General features: G+C 49.4%; 7 protein-coding genes across 7 annotated transcripts; 3 read left to right on the top strand and 4 right to left on the bottom strand.

Moving 5' to 3' along the window:
* Positions 1-1,061: 1,061 nt before the first annotated feature.
* CGGC5_v007285 (uncharacterized protein) lies at positions 1,062-1,606 on the bottom strand (the record flags this gene model as incomplete). The annotated part of the gene is made up of 3 exons (XM_066151836.1): positions 1,062-1,163; positions 1,229-1,350; positions 1,405-1,606. The coding sequence occupies 3 exons, from the start codon at positions 1,604-1,606 to the stop codon at positions 1,062-1,064; spliced, it is 426 nt and encodes a 141-aa protein (XP_066008702.1).
* A 781-nt stretch (positions 1,607-2,387) lies between these two features.
* On the top strand, positions 2,388-3,933 carry colgalt1-0 (Procollagen galactosyltransferase 1; the record flags this gene model as incomplete). The annotated part of the gene is made up of 5 exons (XM_066151835.1): positions 2,388-2,483; positions 2,549-2,704; positions 2,751-2,816; positions 2,868-3,082; positions 3,138-3,933. The coding sequence occupies 5 exons, from the start codon at positions 2,388-2,390 to the stop codon at positions 3,931-3,933; spliced, it is 1,329 nt and encodes a 442-aa protein (XP_066008701.1).
* Positions 3,934-4,635: 702 nt separating this feature from the next.
* Positions 4,636-6,020, bottom strand: CGGC5_v007283 (uncharacterized protein; the record flags this gene model as incomplete). Its single annotated transcript, XM_032035838.1, has 5 exons — positions 4,636-5,113; positions 5,163-5,203; positions 5,261-5,625; positions 5,687-5,709; positions 5,761-6,020. 5 exons carry the CDS (start codon positions 6,018-6,020, stop codon positions 4,636-4,638), a joined length of 1,167 nt encoding a protein of 388 aa, XP_031885093.1.
* Positions 6,021-10,228: 4,208 nt separating this feature from the next.
* On the bottom strand, positions 10,229-12,336 carry CGGC5_v007282 (uncharacterized protein; the record flags this gene model as incomplete). The annotated part of the gene is made up of 3 exons (XM_032035837.1): positions 10,229-11,259; positions 11,311-12,002; positions 12,059-12,336. 3 exons carry the CDS (start codon positions 12,334-12,336, stop codon positions 10,229-10,231), a joined length of 2,001 nt encoding a protein of 666 aa, XP_031885094.1.
* A 533-nt stretch (positions 12,337-12,869) lies between these two features.
* Positions 12,870-14,658, top strand: ubiG-1 (Ubiquinone biosynthesis O-methyltransferase; the record flags this gene model as incomplete). Its single annotated transcript, XM_066151834.1, has 8 exons — positions 12,870-12,950; positions 13,257-13,283; positions 13,348-13,384; positions 13,470-13,773; positions 13,841-14,023; positions 14,079-14,177; positions 14,227-14,404; positions 14,458-14,658. The coding sequence occupies 8 exons, from the start codon at positions 12,870-12,872 to the stop codon at positions 14,656-14,658; spliced, it is 1,110 nt and encodes a 369-aa protein (XP_066008705.1).
* Positions 14,659-18,457: 3,799 nt separating this feature from the next.
* Positions 18,458-19,559, top strand: CGGC5_v007280 (uncharacterized protein; the record flags this gene model as incomplete). The annotated part of the gene is made up of 3 exons (XM_032035835.2): positions 18,458-18,480; positions 18,540-18,550; positions 18,604-19,559. 3 exons carry the CDS (start codon positions 18,458-18,460, stop codon positions 19,557-19,559), a joined length of 990 nt encoding a protein of 329 aa, XP_031885096.2.
* Positions 19,560-21,075: 1,516 nt separating this feature from the next.
* CGGC5_v007279 (uncharacterized protein) lies at positions 21,076-21,386 on the bottom strand (the record flags this gene model as incomplete). The annotated part of the gene is made up of 2 exons (XM_066151833.1): positions 21,076-21,241; positions 21,328-21,386. 2 exons carry the CDS (start codon positions 21,384-21,386, stop codon positions 21,076-21,078), a joined length of 225 nt encoding a protein of 74 aa, XP_066008693.1.
* Positions 21,387-21,990: the final 604 nt, after the last annotated feature.

The raw sequence follows: 21,990 nt of genomic DNA, 5'->3' as shown, positions 1-21,990 counted from the left end.
GCTTCACCGGGTCACATGCCGCCTTCGCAGCCTCAAGGTCTTCGTTGGTAAAAGCTCCGCCGACGACAGCTGCGACAGGCAAGACTCCGCTCTGACTGCCCAAGCCAGAAGCGGGCTTCACATTTTCGCCCTTTAATAGGGCAGGCAGCTCCGCCACAGCCGTTGTCCGGATGTAAAGCCGCTTTACTGACTGATTCAACTATTAGGTAGTCAAACAGGAAACAGGAGTAGGGCGCAGAATGATGCACGTCGACGGCCTAGATATCATGGCCGATTTGATTAAGACCAACACCCGTTTGGGTCTTTCACAAATCAGGTGCGAACTTGATCTTGATCTGGTTGGGCAACCTACATTTTTCCATTTCGGGGCTGGCCCGATTCAACAGTAGTCGGGTCTTCATTATTTTTGAAAACTATCAGTCGCCTCTGAGCAGGCAGTGTTCTCTTATGCCGCCGAGATGGACCCCACTTCCGGCAGGTGATGTTGGGTATCCGAGCACAAGAAGTCGACGGAGAGTAAGTAGTGTATGGACTTGGACTTGAGCTTGAGCTGATGCCCAAAGTTGTAAAGATTTGTCATTTGAAAGCCATCTATGAATAATACACGCCCAGCGTAGTGTGTTGTACAACCCCAACCACATTAACTTCTGTCACTGAAGCCTTAGTCAATCTCCACAGGCCTCTTGTTCACATAATAACCTGGCTTATCCACAGGGGACTCCGGATCCTCACCCCCAACCTCGTGGCTTCTCGAGTATCCAGGCAGTTGTGGGAAGGTCGTGCTACCATGGAGTTCGGAAATTGTCTGTTGCTTCTTCTTGAGGTACCTGTACCACAGCAGAACGCACACAACACAGGTCACGCCGACGAGCCCTACCCCAACACCTATGCCCGCTTGCGCCCCAACAGAAAGGCTGTTTGGGTCTGCAACAACGACTTCTGGGACGTTGCTCGTCGAAGCGTCACCTGCTTTTGTCTTGTCTGTCGGCCCCGGCTCTTGCGCGGTTGGCAAGATACGCGCCTGTGTTGTTGCAGCTGCTTCTGGTGTAGTTGTAGCCAGCTCATTTTCTGTCGTCGATGAGACTAGCGACGTGGTGGACGATGTGGACGAGGAAGCGACTGAAGTCGAAGTTCGGATTGTCGAAGACTTGATGGAGGATGAACTGCTCGGTTCGGGCTCGTCAGTGATGTTGAAGAAAGCTGAAGAAAAGGCTTGTCCTTTTTTCACTTGTCCTTGAACGGACTTGTCTCCCTCGAAGAGCCAGAAGAAGAAGACATTTGAGGCGTCCAAGTCCAGTTCCTCGAGGTCAACCTTCCATTCAAACTCTCTCTTTGGACCTGTTGTTGTTTCTGAAATGAAGTTAGACGTGACCTTGTGAGACAATCAACTCTGTCGACTCTTACCAACAATGATCGGTCCCAGAGTCGCAGAACCTCCTGCAATGGCCTGTTGCCAAAGGGCAATGGTGTATTTCTCGAGTTTAGTGTTGTATTGAACCTTCCGTGTCTGCCCAATTCTCCAAAGCTCCCTACTCTGAGACGGGTTGAGGAACTGGGAAGACACCAAAGGGACAGTGGTGAACAGTAACACAGCAAGGAAGAGCATGTTGAATTGGCTTGCTTTTCCGCAAGATGAGAGGAAGAGCCGTTGACTCTGACATTTGTTCTTTTATTAAGATGCTCCGGCTTGATCATGGTCCTTGCTGAGTTGAACCCGACAGCTCGGGACCCCGGCCCACTCCTTGGTATCATGTTGGAACAACAAACAGCAACACCCTGCTCAACTGGACCAACCACGTGCGCAGATCGTCGAGGCGCAATTTGCAGCCTGCGGCGATAAGCCAGGGTTGACACCGACATTGTTGGGAAAAGCCAGCAACCATCTGCCCCGAGGTCATTGTAAGGGGGATGTTCCCACTGCGACCATAGCATATCCTCGATTTACGATACCTGGACTTTCGTAGAGAATTCAAGCTTAAAACTAAACATAAAGAGCCAATGTGGATTTTCAATAGTGGATAGACCACCAAAGGGGGCTTTATCGCGTTGCCGATGGTTTGGAAAACGGCTACGGCGCTTGCGATTCAGCTCCCTGCTAATGGTCCAATCACGAAAGTCTAGCGATCCACTTCGCATGCAGATTAACCCAACTTGCACCAACACAAACTCGTATTGCCAAGCGATGGCGTTAACCGCTTCAGGTCCAACACCACAACCAAAACTCAGCTCCGTGAGGCAAAGCAAACAATCAAATCATTCCCCTTTTCTTCCCTCTGCTCCGGACCCCTTAGCTCCACGTTAATTTGGAACTCGCCTGCAAGTTGTTCGCTTCGGGCTACGGATACGCATCCCGGCGCAGTTGATGCATGAGAGCCATGCCGCACACTATGCCCCCCCAAGCATCGTGGCCTATCAGTGGAAAGCTGCTATTCGCAAATTTGGACGTTGGGGGCTGGCTGATCCGGCCCCATACATCCCGCCGGGTAAGATTTGACAACCCACACCATCATGCCTGATACGGTCTGTTTGCTCAAATCTGCTTTTTAAGAAGAAGCGCCCGGCACTCGCGGAACCCATGGCGCAAAATTTTAGGAATTCCTCGTTCTTCTTCTTTTCCCCCATTGTTTTCGCGAGAAGAGATGAAGATGCATTTCATGCCCGTCAGGTCGACGTCCAAGAGGGATCTTTGTATCCTTGGGGCAGCGTTTGTCACACTTGTGTTTTTCTTGCATAATCCATTCCTCGGCCAGATCCGGCAAAGGCGGAGCTCATCCTTGCCAGATTTGATGAGCAAGATTAACAACAGCACATTGGGTGTGAGTCTCCTCTTGGCCTCTGAGTTGGGTGTTGTACTGACACAGTAATAGTTTGAAAAGGTATTCGTTATCGGCCTTCCATCAAGGACAGACCGTCGAGATGGTGTTCTTCTACAGGCCGCTCTGAGCGACATGGAAATCGAGTTCGTCGATGGTGTTCCCGGGGACAAGGTGCCGGACAAGGCTATCCCGAAGACGAGCGAACACGATAAGCTCAACAACGGAGCCATTGGCTGCTGGCGGGGACACATGAACGCGCTTGGAGAGTGAGACGCGTCTGTCCTCCCAGACAACTTACTCCCTCGCTGACCCATTCCATAGAATCGTCCGTCGCAACTTGACTTCTGCCCTCATCCTCGAAGATGACGTCGACTGGGACATCAGGATTAGGCACCAGTTACACGACTTCGCCTTGTCGACGCAAGCACTCATCCAACCCTTGGCGGAGGCGCCTTTGTCCTACGTCGACCCAAGCTACCCAGTGCCAACCGACAACACTTTGGGTAGGATACCCGACATCCCATTTGAGCATCTCCCCGCTACAATTCCACCCAAAGTCTCGCCATATGGCGATGACTGGGATCTTCTATGGATCGGACACTGTGGCATGCACTTCCCGTTCGAGGACAGCAAGACGGTGCCCAAGGCTCGCATCATCCACACAAACGATGTCACTGTCGCCCCGAAGAAGAACCTTTGGACCTTCAACATCCCCTTCACTCTCAAGGAGAAGTACCCGGAGCACACCAGGGCTGTCCACCACGCGCAAGAGGGTGTTTGCACACTTGGATATGCGGTCAGCCAGAAGGGCGCGAGGAAGTTGTTGCAAGAGGTTGCTCTGAAGGATGTCAGTGATGCTGTTGATATCCTTCTGAGGTTCTTCTGTGAGGGCGCTAAGGGAAGGAAGCCTCACAACTGCTTGACGACACAGCCAGCTCTGTTTCATCATCATCGCGCGGCTGGTCCTCTTAACTCAATGAGTGACATTGGAAACCACGGTGATGGGTTCAGGGATCAGAGTATGACCGACATGGTGAGGTGGAGTGTGAGGCTCAATGCCGATGCGTTGCTTGATGGGAGGACAGATTTTGTTGATCAATACCCCGACGATCGGTAGAAAATTACGTACATGTTCATTTGAGTTGCTTTAGATACAATAGATTTTATTCGTACAAGACCTTACTGCCATAATCAGGCTTTGAGTCCTCATTTACCATCATTCCGTTCATTCACCATCTTACGTCCGCTATTGTGACTACACTTTTGTCTTGTACTCTGGTCCATGGATTCGATAGTTGACCCCACTACAGTGAGGCAGCTGCTAGTGTCTTTGGGCGTAACTAGGGACAAAATTCGCTGTGCTGTTGCGTAGAGAATCAAAATTCCGCACGTTGCGATGAGGGGCAAAAATATAATCTCGACGTTGGCCTGATTCGAACAGACGCTCCCGAAGGAACAAGATTTCTAGTCTTGCGCATTAGACCACTCTGCCACAACGCCGGAACCCACTTGAGGTGGAGATGCTGGTTCAAGGACGTGAAGCGGATCATCATCGCCAAGCTAGCCCATGCTCGAGAGGTTGCTGATAGTGGATATCCACAGAAGAAGCCCAGCTAGCCCAGTCATCTGCCAAGATTACCACAACACTTCTATACCTTCACTGGAACACATCAAGTCGTATGCAATCAGTGTGACTAATTCAGCCACAGAAAATCATTAACCTATAAATTCCGCCGAGACCAAGTACCTTTGTTCAGCTCTTGAACGTTTTTCCAGCGCCCTTAACTCCTGGGGTATCATGAGTTGCCCGGATCGGTCATCAAACATACTCCGTCGCTTCGTGGTCCACAATGGTACTACCAGAGTCTGGCTGGCTTGAGCTCGAGTGTCGAGCAACCTCAAGTGGGGACAAGCCGATTGGTGCCGTCAGACGACGAGACATGGCTCGCGGCCGCCTGGGAATCTCTGTTTGCACTATTCGCCCTGACCCTGAGCTTTCCTGCTGGCCGGGGTCATGGGTATCTTCTCCTGAATTCCTCTTCGAAGCTGTCTCTTGTGAGGATAGGACAAATCGACTGCCCAGATATGGCATGGAGAACCTCCTGGATCTTGACTCTGTTGATCTTGATATTGATTTCTTTTGGTTGGGAACGGGAGCACCCTCGTTACTGTCTCTTCTGGATTCAAGGTGTGCATTCATGGAGTGCGACTCGCGGACTACTTTGGCAATGAGGTCGGCCATACCCATCTCGATGTGTAGTTTCAAGAGATAGGCAAGGGGATGAAATTGGGCGTAGCTGAGAAAGTTAGTGTCTACTCAAGGATTTCACCCGAGGGATTACTAACATGAGAGTATTGGGAAGAGACATGAGTCCTATCAAGATGACCTGTATCCACTTGGGTAAGTATTGACTCAGTTACGGTTTCACACGCATAGTACTCACGTCGAGTGACATGGACACTGCAATCATGAGAAGATTGAAGTTAAATAGCCTCGTGTACTTCGTAAGGCCGCTGGCAATCAAGCGTGACTTGACGAGATAGATGAAGGTGAGGTTTAGGCTTGCGTCAACGATCAAGAAGATTGCCTTCTCGATCCTATCCCAGATCTCGTTGACATGGATGTACGTGTGGTTGATTTGAAGACGCGCAGGGATCCATATGCAGAAAACGCTGATGTTGACGGCGAGCAGGATCCCGAAGACGCCCCACTTCAGCCGGCTTGCATGCGACTGAATCGGTATCAGAATCGCGATACGGTTGATGATGATTTGCATCAGACATTGAACTTGAATAGACCACAGAACGACTGGAGGAGCCGATTCGTTAACGGTGCCGCGAAGAAGTCGGTCGTACTCGATGGAACTTACGAAGGAAGAAGAAGTATTCGAAGCTAGAAAGCCGTCAGTTTTGGTTTCTTGGGGTGTGAATTTGCCGCGCATACCTTGCGTCAATCCTGCCCGTAAGGTAGCACCAAGATATGATGCCAATAACCATACTCGCAATCCATTCCGACCATATCAGCCACACATACGTGTTGATCCGGTGTATCCTTCTCCAGCTCGCCAAAGTCTGTCGGTACCCTTTGACCCCGCTCCATAGCCCGACTCCAAGCGTGAATCCCCAAAACATGCTGGCGATGTTCATGTCGTTGACCGAGGGTGGATGCTCCTCGTACCACGGAGGAACAAGAGTTCCCGCCATCGTGAAGCTAGATGTCGATGATCATCAGTCGATTGCGAAGGATCTTGGACGAGACGTCCACCTTCATCCCCGACCGAAGCGCAGGGACTCGAGGGAGAAGAGCGAGAAATGCTGCTGGACAGGGAAACTTTTCCACGAGGGGCGCGAAAATGCTGGGGCACGGCTGTCCATAAGAAGGCCTGGAACCCATTGACCGCCGCTCATCGGAACTTCTGTACCGCGCTAGCAATGATGGCGAATAGACACGCTAGAATCTGAGGAATCAAGCCGGCGTATGGTGGCAGTCTGGGGGAGTTTATTCGAAGGTTGGTGTGGAATGGAGGGTGCGACACAAGCGCAGTGACTGGTCTGCAGAGCAAACGCCGTCGAAGATTCCCTATCCCCGACTCGGGAACGTCAGTGCTGGCCGAACTGGATAACCTTGGACCCTGCAGGCGTCAAGTTGTCCGTGGGCAACGTTCAGACTCAACCCGTTTTAGCTGGATGCCAAGGATTTATGGGCAAATTTTACCTCTTGTGGTGTCTTGCTGCATCGAACAGACTTTCCCTGTAGCCGGTTGGCGGCCGGCAAATGAAGTATGCAGTTGCTTTTGGGGCACATGGGAGTTCGCCACGCCGTTCCAAGTGAGATGCCTGCAACGATGATCTCCGGACAGTTATGCCAGGCTCCCCTGGAGGCGGGGCTGGGAAGCTGCCGCGAGAACAAGGCACGGTCTGGATATGGGTAATGGCGCCGTTGAACGACTGCAACCTGACGGACGGCGCGGAGATCGGACTGGACGCCGGTGCAACCGGATTGCCGCCAACGCCCAAACCTCTCACAGCCGCGTCTTCTGAAAGCCGCCAGGACTCGGGAGATGCCGTTCCAGAAAAGAATTAAGTAATAGGAAACGGGCTGGCTAAGCCTTAACAGCGGTGAATTGTCCGCTCTCTGCCCATGCATACCTGTTCACGATCTCCGGCCCGACAACACAGACACTGGGACAGCGAGTTCCCGTAGTAAGGGGCACCCTAGACTCCCTTGGGGAATTAAGCTTTGGCCTCGCAGGAACGTGCGTCACTCCAATCGAGATCAGCACGAGGGTAAAAATGTTTTAGTGTGGGAATGCGAGTCAGGGTTCACTATTGTCGTCATTGGGGAAAGACTCCAACACACAAAGGGGTTCGTTCCAAAGTGTCCCTCCGGCGACAGACTCTGGACGGCACGAGACGGCACCGTCTCCGAGACCGAGCTTTCGCGGCTTGTGGGGGCGATCTGCCGGCCAAGCATCAGTGTCCGTTTCGTGTTCTCTCATTTGTTTGAAGGTCTGTTGTCTACGGCGTCAAATTGGAGAACATTACTCTGGGGATACCTCGAAAAGGTGAGAGATCATCACGCCCATGACTCAATTATCTGATGTTCTGATGACGTCTGATAGTTGGCTAAAATATTGAGGAACTTGGTGGCTCCCCACAGGAATGTTATAAATCCAACAATATCTTGGGATTATACAGAACCAGATCTGCTTTTCATTGATATTATTGTATAACACAAGATAAGGTCTTGGATGCAACATTCAAACTCGGCTCTCCAATCTTGTAACATCGCGGGTATCCTTGAAGAACTTTCGTCTTTGTCAACATGATTCTACAATGGCGGGCCTTATAGGGAGTGCCATCGATGTGAGCCCTTCGCCATCTTGTACATGAAAACTTGATGTGATTAATGGGCCCATGTACAAATGGACTCTATCTTGTCCTCTGCGGCGCGACCCCACTGCACTTCATGATTATGTTAAATCTCCCCAGACGCGGAGAGACAGTCGTGCAAAATGTTACCATTTAATGTGAAACAAAATGATTGTCAATCCCCATATAGCCTTGTCATTAATAGGTTGATAGAAATGTTGAAGGTAACCACATTAAAATGTCACTGGGATCTGAATGCTATTCTGAGGAAGTGCGGAAACGGGAATCTGCAAATGTCCTATCACTTGTGTGTCTTGCAGGGTATTTGCTTGATCATTCAGCATAGTGCATCTGACGGTTCCCAAAATCGCACCCCTTTCTTGCGCCGAAGCGTTTTTGACTTTTTCTCTCCGCTGCCGTGAAAAGCCCGTAACGCGGAAAGGTCATAGCCAAAGTCGCACAATGCGAATTTGAGCCGAGCATCCCCACAAAGCTTATAGATTTGAGCCTCGATAAACTAGCCAACGCCCAGGTTTTCAGGACACATCATTCAAGCTACTATGAATTATTGTGATGACTGATTCTCCAAACTGCTAATCCACAAGACACGACGACAATCAAGGAATGGCAAGGATCAAATTTCCAGTCAATCTCAAAGCCATGTTCTCTTGAAGCGATTCTTCTCGAACGTGAAATACTAAGATCTAACACTTTTTCCTTAAACGTTATCACAGTTACCTCCGTGTCTAGTCTATGTACGTCTGCTACGAAACTTCAGGGAAAGCTTCAAGGTGCCAGCTTAACCCGGATTAAGCGGCTGTATAGTGTAATTGGTTGACAAGCTGTGAACAACATGTAAAACATGGCTAATGTGTCCACATCTCACGTTTTACCATCCCAACTTAACGCGTGCTCCAGTCGACGTCGGCAGCACCTGGATTCTCGTTCTAAGTGTGGCAACTGCGCTCAAGGTATTTCAGAAATTCGCCTGGCCTGGTACTTCACATTGTTGATTTGCCCTCACGAGAGCCCAGCCTGATTCTTAAAAATTCGTCATCTGGAGGCCCATTCTAGCACATTCATCAGTCTACTTCACACAACTACAGGAGCTAACAGCAGGCAACCACGAATAAAATACCATCTTTGTATGCAAGCACATAATTCTGCATTTTCTTTCGGCTGAGGCGTTCGAAGCTTTGTAATTCTGACACACTGCGCTTTCACGCAGCGATACCATTGGTGTAAGGGCTGCCGTGAGAGTGAGTGTATGACTGGCCCCGGCCAAGGGCCAGCCTCGTGCTTATGGCTCTACGCGGCTTAGCCTTCAGCGAACAGATGGCAATCTCAAGCGTTCTCCAGCTTTATATGTCCATTTCAGCCGATGAAATTATATTTGCCAAAGAGAGAGCTGAAGGTAAGCGGAGTGAATCAGTTGAGAGGCCACTTACAGAGGAGTCAGTTCAGCCGGGAAAAAGGACAAGCGACGTTTCCGGATAAGTCCAGCTACGCCATCGCGATGACAACCGTCATTCGACTGGTCACGGGATTACTGATGCGCAGTTTCAAAGGGCAAATATATGGTGTGAACGTATTGAAGTATGATTGGCTAAGATTAAGAGGGCCAATCTTATGTAGGACAAAACCTTGGAGGGTGCACTGGCTGACAGGTCAGTTTCTCGACCACTTGCGCCTAGTGGTTCGCATACAGCCTGCTGACGATCCAGCTGACCCCGCCTTGACACCTCATTATTCCTTCATCCCACTTTCGTTCTCGATTTGGTCTTGAGATTATGACACTTTCGGTCTGAATGCCGACTTCTGCCTCGGAACCTCGTTTTCGCTGGTTGCCTTTGGCGAAGGCCGCCGCCCCGCAGTCCTTGGTCGCCCAACAACGATATTGTACTGAACGCGGCCAGGAGCCACAGACACTTTTGGGCGAAGGGTCCGGGTGATATTGGCCCCAGCACAAATATGCCCTCGGCTTATGCCTTGCATTTCCGCCGAAAGCTGCTCGTATCCCAGTCGCCTGACTCCTCCACGTCTTTTCATTATGACTCCCCTTGCCGGAAGGCTCTCAGACGACAATTGACGACGAGTCAAACGGGGTGCATGTTGACCCTGCTTTGTGGCATCCATAAATCTACGCTACGTTGTGCACCTTGCTGCATCTTTTCCACCTCCTCACCTCACTCCTTCCACATCACCAGAACGCTAACACAAATGTTCCAGTGGGAAGCGCGCCTCTCTCTTATAGAGAAAGTGGAATACGTAATGCTGCTTGACTGAGTGGGACTAGTGCAGATGTCAGAAATACAGGTAAGATGATACTGTGTGAAGGTATTCTATGTTGACAATTATATATAAAAACTCCATTCCCTATGTCTTGGGTGCTGAAAATCTTTGGTTTCATATCTCGTAAATATCGTCCGGTCATCATCATTACTTGCTCAAGAACATAATCATGATATGCTTGAATGCCAACGCTAAGCTGATGCCCGCTAAGTGTGTTTGTGTATACAGAATGCTTTTCGTCATTATCGTCAATTTCGTTTATCATTCAGCTTTCCAAACCAATGGAACCATTCGATGGTCGACTGTCTTGGTGGTTTCGGTCGCGGTGGTAGTGTGTCGTTGCTGGTCGGGAGGATCGGCTCGTCAAATTTCTTGCTTGCAAATTTCTCCCTCAACTGTCCGCATTTCTTTACCAAGAATCCCTTTCCCTTCGGGTGCGACAGGTCGACGATCAAGAGCGCACCCAGCGTCAGAGGAATGCCAATGGCAAAGAAGAGCCAGAAGCTCATCTTGGCCGCGGAGAAGTCCGGGGAGATGCTGAGGAAGCTGGAGGTGAAGTTGAGCGGGATGAAGATGGTCGCTAGGCCAGTGAGTCGGGTCAGGTTCCCATTTTGCTTCACTGCTCGTCTGGCTTCCTCGGCGTTGATACCGTTCATGGCGATGTTCTCGATCGTGCGGATGCGAGCTTGGCTTTCGTTCATCTGCTGCTTCACATTCCTGAAATCCGTCCAAAGAGCTCTGATGCCGTGGTTGTCCTCTTCCGCGATAGGCTGAGGAGGTCGGTTATCCATCTCAATGATGGCGCCGCTAGGTTGCATCCCCCGGATAGGTGCGTGAATCTCCGGAGGAAAGAGGCGCGCTATGGCCTCGCTGATCATGGCCTGGTAGTAGCCAATGTTACGACGCCATGGGGATAGCTTCTTGAGGATGTTATCGATGTTGCTGAAGTTGTCATCCCAGTGAGGCTTCTCGAATTCCCACTCGATCTTAGTGAGGGTGGTCGTGACATATTTTAGGGCCCGCAGCCAGTCAACGATGACCAAGCGATACATTCCGAGGGCGATGTTGCGCACGTCTTTGCGCACCAGATCGAGCTCGTGGGCAGTCATGCGCTGACTCCAATACACGACGTCCTCGTACAAAGTTCCTAGTGGAGGTGCATCGACAGGCTGGGTTCCATTCTCCAGCCATGTCTTCATGGAGGGAGTCTGCTGGAATGGACGATAGCCGCCCCATACAGGCTTACCACTGGAGACTGTAGGATCGACAAGCAAGATGGCTGTAGGGGTGGTTAGTCTTTACCTGACGCAGGGCAACCAATCGAACAAACCTGTGACGGGCTCAGACGCATCCTTGCGTGGCTTCCACCACAGCGAAGTTTTGGATCGTGTCAAGGTGATGCTGTCACCAGTCTTGGCCAGCAGACCGCCTTTCAAACGTTCCCGGCTCCTATCGCTATCGATGCGCCGCAATACATTGAACATGCCGCTGTCGTACTCGGCTGTTTTGAACTCTGCCTCGTTCTCAAAGTATCGAGCTCGCAGGTACTGCAAAGTGAAATGGTTGCGTCGACGGGCATCGACATCCAGGCTGGGAAGCTCTACCCACGGGTCACGGGGATTATGGTACAGATAGTCGTCAATGTGTGACTGGAAGAACTGAGGATCAATATCGTAGAAGGAGCCCAGCAACTCGACAAGATCACGGGAGAGATCCTCGGCAACGATGAGCCTAATTTGAGCAGTCGTGGAGGTTTGCGGTTGATGATGGAGGAAGCGTTCCAGCCCGGGTACGTCGTTGACGAAGTCCAGTGATTTCTTGGCCTGGTTGCCCGTGTAGTCGACGACGCAAACATGAGACCGCTTTGCTCGCTCTTCTCTATGGCCTCGTTCCTTCCCTGGGAAACACTGCAGATATTTCCACTTGGGCGGTGCAGCGGTGACTTCCATCCAGTAGCCCAGATAAGCCAGATGGGGCAATGTCTGCGAAAGACTCTTGATAAATTTCAGGTACGGCTTTGGCCTGCGAGGCGGAGCGTCAGTGAAAGCACTCTCATTTCAAAGAGTAAACAGACGGACTCTTTGATTTCCCACTGTGTTTTGCACTTGACGCCTTCGTAGAGATCGCCAATGTAGTATGTGTTCCCAGCGGCATCGGTATGAGGCAGAATGGCAAATTCTTTCTCTTTCCAGTCCTTCCACTGTTTTTTCTCGTGAGGTTCTAGGTCATTGATCTCCCGGCAGAGAAGTTCATAGTTGATGCCCTGAGCCTTGGCGGAAGGGCCGTCTGGTGGAGGATTTTCGAAATCCATTTCCTTGGAGCGGGCCGGACTGGCGGTGGAAAACATCTGAACCATCCTGGAGGCTAGCACGGGAGACCTGACACTAGTGATGGCGCGGTATTAATAGAGGAGACGAACGAAGCAGATAATGAGGCGACGGCAGAGCGAGGAGCCATAGTCTTGACGGTGCCTCAGGCATGGTGGGCTTGGTGTGCGCTGGCCGACGAGCTTCTGCTTGATGCAGTGTGAGACTGCAGAGGTGGGGCTTGGGGCTGCATGGAAAGTCTTGGACGATGCCGTAGATACCGTGATCAGCAGCAAGAGCAGTTGAGCTGTTGAGCTAATCAGCTATCCCATCAACTGCTGGTGGACTACAGTACATGAGGGTGCGGGGTTTGGCCAACGAGATCCTATGCGAGAATCGACACTTTTTTTTACAGCCAATAGTGAATTTTGTGGTTGAGCAGAATTGGAGAAAATCGGGGTCATTCACCGACCATAATTACTGCAGTCCGCCAGCAGTTGAGCTAGCTATATCTGTCGAATATGCTTGTGTCGCTGCGGGTGGGCGTGGAAGGGCATACTGCATGGCAGCTCGTGCCTTCCACATGAGAGGGCAGCGCAAGTCGAGTGCCATTCGATTTCCATTGGCAGGCACGGCCGGGGCGGCTGCCCTGGCGAGTCACAAAGTAGGCGCAGTGCATGCAGTCAGTGCTGACTTGAGCTCGAGGAGTCGAGCCGCTGCGGCGCTAGCGAGCCAGACACCTGACTTGGGGGCTGTGCACGTACCTTATACAATGGACAGGAAGCTGCCTCGGTGTCAGCCTTCCAACTTCCAACATCCCCGTCAAGCCACTCGCAGAGTCGCAGCTGCCTTCAATTCTCACCTACCTTAGTGGGGAATCCCATCCGGGCAGTCAGTCATCGTCTTTTTTCCATTTACGGTGCTGGTGCTGCCTTGATGTGACTCCGAACAACACATCTTCAACCGACAGCTCTCTCGCGATACGAATACATCTACCGTGCGTCGCCGCTTCAGAGCCTGATGAAATATCCACACCCGCTTCCGTTTGCTGACGTGCCCAGGAAATCGCTGCCAACAAGGAGCAAACCGCGAAGAGGGGTACGCTTCATGCAGCATTTCTTGCGCTCCCTGTTTTCCTCATCGCGACCCTCTTCCCCCCATCCATCCTCTCACATTACCATAGAACCCACCAACGCCGCCCCGAGAGAGTCGGAGAAGACCGCCGTCATGGCCCAGCCGGTGCTCGTCAACGGCGCAAACGTCTCCCAGGCAGACCAGGCCGCCTACGCCAGAGACAACCTGCAGGCCTGGGACAATATTGCTAACGAGTGGGAGACCTTTCACACTGCCGGTGAAGACGACGGCAGCGATATGTTCACCCAGTGTCTGCTGCCTGTCGTGTGGGAGCTCGCAACTGAAACCAAGACTACTGACGACCTGGCCGCCTGGAAAGAGGGCGAGACCGTCCTTGATCTGGGCGCAGGGAGGTGAGCAGCTGAAATTGAAATTGCGACGCGCGAAACGCGCAAGCAAGCTGACCTTGCCATTTTGCAGCGGTATAATTGCGCGCATGTTCGCGAAAAAGGGTGCCCATGTGACCGGCCTTGACTTCTCAGAAGCCATGCTTGACAAAGGCCGCGAGCGTAGTAAACGAGAGAAGCTCAAAGGCAAAATCGATTATGGCAAAATCGATCTTATGAATTACGATGAAATGGCCGCCTACATGAAGAAACAAGAGTAATTCTATCTCTCCCAACACCGCTGCATCCACCTGCTAAGTAGCTGCGAACAGGCGATTTGACATCATAACCATCAGCACAACACTGAAATCTCTACCTTCACTAGATCCGGTCGCTAAGGCTCTGCCACTAATGCTGAAGCCCGGTGGACGGTTAGCATTCTCGACTGCAGAACACATAATATCTACTGACATCTGACAGTGTCGTGGTCGTTGACCTTCACCCCGCATTCTCAAAACCGGCCGGCCATCGCGGCATGGAGATTTACGAGGATCCCAACACCGGCAAGCAGCAGCTAAGCACCTACATCAAGATTCCAAAGTATCTTAACGTCCCACCGTCAAAGAGTGAGGCCGTACGTGGACAGCCAGAGCCACTAGTAAGTTTTCAATCTCTTGTACTTCTCTTGATCAGACACTAACCTCGCAAAAGTGGGTGTTCCACCGACCCTTCTGGTCACTCATGGAACCTTTCTTCAAGAACGGATTGGTTCTGGATGCCATGCGGGAGCCAGCTTTCGAGGGTGCACCTCAACCCCAGCAGGCACAAAGCTACCACAACTTTCAGCAAACTCCCATGCTGCTGGCTTTCCGCCTACGGCACAAGGACCAGATCAATAGCGCACGAAATTGACAGAGTGGTCATAGAATAGCACTGCAGCCTTGTACATAGTTCACCTGCCGCGGAAAGGTCTTGGTGTCCACCCCGTTGGACGGGATTCTAATCTGGTGGGAGGATATGGGCCCACGTCGCCCTGCAGCCACGACCAAGAGATGCCGGTCACCTACTTCGGCTCAGAACGGCCCTCCTTACTTCCGATGTTCCACGGAAATTGCCTATATTTCCCCCGACTCCTGAGTTGAGTACGTGGAAGTAGGGACCAACTTCACGGGCCCACGAGGACTTACTGAATCACGACATGAACCATGCACCTAAGGCCTCTGACATGGTTTTCACAGGCCACGATTTGAGGGAGCACATCATGAAATTACCTGCCCCTTTTTCCAAACCTTTCCAAGTCCGCAAGGACTGCTCTCTCATCGGATATATTTGTTGGAGCATCATGATGGTATTTATGATGTTGCCTACACCTAGCCGGTCGGCGGCATGTTGAATTTTACACAATTAGATGAGCAATTCTCCTAGTGCTCGTCAGCGAGGAAGCTCTGCCAGAAACAGATCCTGGCGGCTTTGGGCAATTTTGTTGAATGGCGAGTTCTTATACTGTATCTCAATCAATTGCTATGTGTTCATGCAGCGAAAAGCATTGAAAACCTCCCAATGTCACCATTTTCGTTTACTTCACCAACACCTCTTCACATGCCAAGTCAAGACGACCGTGGCCATGGTTGATGAAAGCCAGTTGACGCTCGTGGTTTCTCTCCCAGGCCATTCTGGCCCTCGAATATTTCCCCGTGAGAGTCATACGGCAGTCAACAAGGTGCGCCTCCAGGCGGAAAACTGCGAAGAAGAAAGGTTAGAAGGGAAGAAAGACAGCGTCTAATTTGTGCGCATTCTACAAGAATATAGCCTGAAGATTTAAATCGAGGGACGAAACAGAGGTAGAGAACATAGTAATTATTTAGGGGATCTGTTGTATAAGGAGCTGACGTGTCCAAACCAACCACAAAGTGAAAATGCGTGAAAGTATCTATCCCACTAAGTGCTGCATAACGCCAGTACATTGAGGTACTACAATTTCTCTAATTCTAGCCTAACTGAATATTATAATTCGCTTAAAAAAAGTATCGATTAACTGGAATAATATTGGATTCGCAATACCCCGCATACTCTTATAATGGCGTCATGTAGCACTTGATGGGATAGGTATGTAGGTTGCTTGTGGCGCTGCATAAAGACAAGGCACGCAAAAACTTCGCTTGACTCCATGTTTTAGAAATTAGAATTATGGACTGTCTTTTTGCTTACAAATTCCCAGGCAAGTTCGATGATGAACTCCATGCTCGGGACGTAGTTAGATGAAATGTTACTAAACTGATCCATGCGACCGCCTGGCTTGAAGTCTGGATTGAAGATTACGTCGCACATCTCGCCGCCTTTCAGCTTAATAGAATTGACAGTAAAGTCCCTGTCATCGGTCTTGATAGCGCTTGTTTGATTCAACTTTTTCAACAATCCCTTGAATCAGAATGCGAAGCGCCGACACAATGCTGTGTGATTTGAGATGGCTCGAGAGCAAAATACTACATTATACCGTACTCAGTGGTTAGATTCATCCTTGGAGTGTGTTCGTGTGTGAAGTCAAGGAGGGACAAAAAAAAAAAGAAAAAAGGAAAAGTCGTGGCTTGAAATCACACCCCCATACCAGAGGTCCTTTGAACCATACAATAGAAGTCTAACCTTTAGGCTTCATTCATTAATACAGTGGGGATGGGTCGATTCGTGTGGTTTGAGTGCGAGCCTCGATGTGCGTTGGTCTGCATGTCGGTTTCGGTGGGCAAGGGGGCTACTAGGATGAATTCACAACCCGGGAATGTGTCTTGAGAATCTTCATAATCATCTTTTCGCGACTGGACGACGAAGGAGCAAATTTTAACCCCCAGCCGTGCGGGCGCCAGGCCAAGGATGACTTACAAAAGTGAACACCAATCAGGCCTAATGACGAGCCCAACGCCTACAATTAAGCAGGTACGCAGTACATGTGAGCAGATACCCTCGTCACTAATATTTAGTGGGATTACGAAGAGCTACATGTTACAAGTTCTAAACTTAGCTAGGACATGTATACTGGGTTACTATCCCATCGACTACTGCATAACGCCAGTACATCAAGTACCTAGATTTTCTCTAATTCTAGTCTTATTGAATTTTCTGATTCGCCTAAAAAAAGTGTTGATTAATCAGAATAATACTTTATTAGCGGTACCTCGCACGCGTTTATACTGGCGTTATGCAGCAGTCGATGAGATACTCGAAACTCTGGATTTTCGCCGATAAGAATATCACGCAGGGGGCTGTATGCTGACAGATAATGTAATATGATTGCGGTTCACCTATGGAGGAGTCTTCGAGCGTTTCCAGATCTTGCTCCAATGCCCCTATATACATTTGTGGTCTTAAATCCCTTTAACGGTCGACATATTCACAAACTCCAACCCTGAGTCCATATTTGTGAAAGCATTCCTCAAACAAGAACCGTACATTTCATGCTTGCTGATTGAAAGAATAATCAAACTGTGCTAGCTGATCTTTGACTAGAGTCGACTTTCCATCATTTTGAACACCATTGAGCAGGCGAGATGTAAGAGGTGAAAGATACCGATTCCATGATCGTAATTGGGTGGATCGAAGGTCCCGCTGTTCAGTTGCATTACTACAAGCAACGAAAGCCTTTAGCATATATATATAATCGTGAACCAGTTAGATATGTCTGGATGATCCCAGGTACTTACTCCACGTCGACAGTTTGATTGCGGGAAACGGCCATAGAAGGCGTCAGGCTTTTCGACATGATATTAGATGTTTGCTTTGGTTGCATTTGTCGCAATGGTCAGGGTATAGAGATATATGCAGTTCGGCCTTTTCTTCCTTTCAGTTTTAAGCCAGCTGGGCAGAGAAAGTAGGAACAGTTTGATTTTGCTTAAGGAAGGATAATGTGTTTAAATAATTTCTCAACCAACCTTCAACCACAGATGTGCAATACACACGTGTGGCCGCGCACGTTCGTGGGTGTAGCATTTTTCATAATACTAACAACTAGGCGATAGTTTTAAACGATGTTATAGATACATAAATCAGTCTGAAGGTATTCAAAGGGGGCATAAGAGATTAGACAATCACCTGCTAGTATGTGTACGTTGTAAGATTTCTAAGATATACTACTAGAAATAAGTTAGTTTAAGTGAGTCGTTTAATAAACATTCCTTCTTTAGTGCTAGTAGGCTGTCCCTAGATGTAATCAGAGAAACAAAGGGCAGATAAAGAAAAATCTTCTGAAGTTATAGTTCAAGGCGTGACAACTATTAATCACCGCTCTCTAAACCTCCTCTGCTTCATCTCACTTGGACAGTAAGAGTTCGCCAGCTGCCGGCTGATGGTGATATGGCAGCGTAGGTCGGGCGAGCTCCAGTAGATGTACCTTCCGCAGCGCAGTCACATGCGGGTACGTATTGCCCCTCCCAAGTGGAGGTCTTGAGGTCTGAGTCCAGGTTCTCGTCCAATAACACACCGAACGGTGAGGGTTTCACTCGCCTAGTCCTGCATCCGCGGCAGGGGTTCAGACGCGGCTGTCATCGTTGGACACAAATGTGGCGAGCAGTTCATTCTATTTTAACGGATATTGTGAGCCAACGGATACAAATGAGCTCAAGTAGAAACGCCTTCTATCTTCCATGAAGTTCAACAGCAACAATTGAATCTAGCTTCCACAAACCCAAAACCGTCAGGCCAAATTCATCTCAGCACTGAGCGCATGTCTCTACAGTGCATCTTTGGGTTTGTTCCAATCATCTCGGGTAACCCGAAGTGTCATGAAATGCTAACGAGTGCCGCAGGTTTTCCCAAGGTCATACCTATTGCCGTTCCACCCCCCTGTCACTTATCACAAAGATTACATAGTACCTTTGCCAACCGGACCCACCCACCCACCCACCATGGGGTCCCCAACTACCCCTGGCGCTACCACGCAGCTCCTTGGACTCAAGAGAGAAAGATCTACTAGTGACAATGAGCTCGGTGGCGGCGATCCAGATGTCAGCCGGCCTAAGGCTGGCAAGCGATTGAAGTCATCCCCTGTATCGCATGCCCGTCTTGCATGCCCCTTCTTCAAAAACGATCTTGCCCAGCATCAGGACTGCGTCAAAGCCGCATATCAGACGTGGGCTCATGTGAAACAACATCTCAGAAGGAAGCACTACCGCCCCTCTTTTGAGGAGTTTGAGGCGCCATCCGATAATGATGTCAGCAGTCACGATTATTGCGTCCCAGGGACACCCAGTATTCCTGATCAGATTGGCGAAGCCCAAATGACCCACATTGAAAAGAAGACCAAAGGAAGAAACATGTCCGATCGAAAGCGATGGAGTGTGGCATGGGGCATCATCTTCCCCAAGGCACACCCCCCGAAAACGCCATACGCACAGGGCCTCATTGACGAGCTAACTGACCACGTTATCCGGCGCGTGTCTGATCGACCTCAATCTTTCGACGTTGCACTTGTCAATGAGAAGTTGGTCACATCGACGGCAGCCTCGGAAACAGTAGCGAATCGTTTCATTGGCTTACTCAGAGACGATGCGGACCCCGCCACAGCTCACCCTCGCGCCTTTTCCCGACGAGAAGCCGGTTTGGTGGTGACGGAACCAACATCCAGTGGAGAACTACCTGAGCCCACGCACAATCGTATTCCGTCATCGGATTTCTTCACACTTCATGGACAAGAAACGAGTCCTCCCATTCTCGCAGGGATCGCCGACCTAAATGATTCAAGTATCCAAGGGGAGGAATCGATAATCCAACGGTTATGTCTGGACCATCACTTGTGGGAAGGCTTTGAGTGGGATAATTATTGTTGACAAGTTTCTGATGACGGAGGCTTTGTTATCCGGCGACAGTACTTCAACATATACCATCAATGATGTTTGTCTCTATTTTCCTTCATCTTCTTTTTGGCCTCGTATTGTTCAGATCTGGCGGATAGTTTTCCTTTTTCAATCATGTCAAATGATTTTTACTTTCCCTGTGCTCTTTCTTTCCCAACTTGTGCGATGAGGGTGGTGTTCTAGCTGCTATACTGATCACCCTGGCACTCTACGGAGACAACATCGGTGTTTTGGTAGTGTTTACGTGATATTTCGCTTTCGTTGCAGCCCTTGCCCGCTTGCAAACCGCTACTGAAAGGGATGTCATTGTTGGCAATTGAAAAGACATTTGTAAATATGCATGTGTTGAGCAAATTTTCGTAGATATCAAGACAAGGAATAGAGCAACCTGCAGAGGAACGCATTGTTGGGGGAAGGCGATTACGTACAAACAGCTCATCTTGCAAACTGTTAATTGTGACCGGTGCAGCCAAGCTTAGAACCAGAAAGAGCTGTGGATGATGTCTGGCTTTAAGGCATGTCTGAGTTTGCTCCCGGTAGAAGTGCAGGATTACAAGTGAAGAAGAGATGCAAAGCTACGTTCATTTATACCTGAGGTGTCTAGGGAGCGAAGAAACCATGGTATGACTCATCAAAAATCGTCAAATTTGCGAAATGCCACATATTTGACTCCCCGACGCCGGGCACCACCGGTTGTGCATGGGCACGATTGTGTCGGTACGGGACGTGGTCGATTTTGTGATGGAAACAGGTACACCACCCCAGCGAGATACCTCCTTGCAGCCGGAGCCCGTTCAGGCATACCTCCGCTAGTCCAGGTAGTTGGGCAAGAGATCAGGGACAACAGGTTTTCATGGGTGTAAGACAGGTCGTGACAGGGACAAGGGGCCAAGAGACCTAGCGTTGGTGTCCCTTCCTTCAGCACGAGCCCAAACAGATCACGAGAGACCCAAAGACGGCTTCAGAAAGTCCACCAAATACCCCATTTAGAGTACTAAAGCAAGAAAGGTGAGGACGTGAAATTTTTGCAAAAGATCTCCCGCTATCTTCGGTTGAGTTGGCCTTTTTCATTAACATATTGCTCTGCTATGAGCCATATCACCAAGAAGACGAAGGGAGCTTCCCTTCTCTACATGCAGGTGCTCGGAGGTACCTAGTATGCATAGATATATCGGGAAAAATAAATCCACGGGCTTGATTGTCACATTTAACCTAGCATTTCTATACATTCTGTAAGATTATACACATGACAAGAAATACGTAACTAAAAGTTGCCCGGATTGTGCCAGTGTCTAGAACAATATACGAAGGTTCGCGTAAACACTAGTAGCAAAAGATCAAAAGCTTAATACCACTGCCACTATGATTTTGCCCTTCTCTCATATCTACCTAGTTATGTTCTTACTAAATATAGATTTCGAGAACTTCTAACTGAAATATTAGTTAAAAGTAGTTTTAAGCTGAATAGTATACTTCCCATGGATTCAATTCACTTGCTAACTCTCTTGAATACTTGATCGAACTGCGCTAGCTGAACCCTGACTCCTGAGGCTTTCTGCTCAATTGATGCGCCGCTGATCAGGCGGGCTGTGAACGGCGGTGATTGTTCATTGTGCCACAAGTTGAGTCTGGCAAGTTGAGTGGACCGGTTTCTACTGGTAAATGGTGAGTCAAGATCAAGTTGAATATCGAGACAAAGAGTGAAAAACAATGATGATTTTTGCTGTGGTACCCTACTTACTCTTGGCTGTTATCCCGGCGTTGGAAATCGGACAGAAGAGTTGAGTTGCTCGGAGGCATGACTTTTGAAATGAATGGTTCTTGTTGATAATAATGAACAAGTGAAGAGTGGAACTTAGCGACTTTCTACGACTGTGGACTAGTTATGGAGGAGATATAACCAAACGAAAAGTTGATGACGACTTCAATGAATTAAATAGTTGGGCTGTTCTTTCGGCCACAGTTGTGCCTGCCACAAATGTGTTTCCACGAATGTGTCTTCCACACACGTGTCTCCCACAAATGGGCAGGCCACATGCATCCAATGATATGAACGCTCACTGTAGCATTGATTGGGAGCTGTTACATCGGTCTCATATCGAAGAAGTGTTAAGCAATTCGAGCTGCGGTATGTAGCTAAACTTCCTCGTAATTAGCAATGTGTTCTGTGGAATGGTTTGAGTTCCATTTTGTTTTTCAAATTTCTTGAGTGTCAAGGCTCCTGATTTGCCGACATGTCAGTAGTCATGTCAAGACAGGATAACAGGATTGTTTGGGATAAATATACAGCTTTTGGCTCTTTACCTCTTCTTGAAGTCCTCTAATTATCAACACCCTGGCGCCCGATCCACACCCCAAGATATCACTCGCAGTAAGCGTCCATTTGTCGTCGATTTGTATCCAT

Source organism: Colletotrichum fructicola, assembly GCF_000319635.2.
Source record: "Colletotrichum fructicola Nara gc5 chromosome Unknown KSG_Nara_v1_contig04, whole genome shotgun sequence".
NCBI classification, from domain to species: Eukaryota; Fungi; Ascomycota; class Sordariomycetes; order Glomerellales; family Glomerellaceae; genus Colletotrichum; species Colletotrichum fructicola.
Note: the sequence above shows the minus strand (reverse complement) of the source record. Positions and strands in the feature narration are given on the sequence as shown.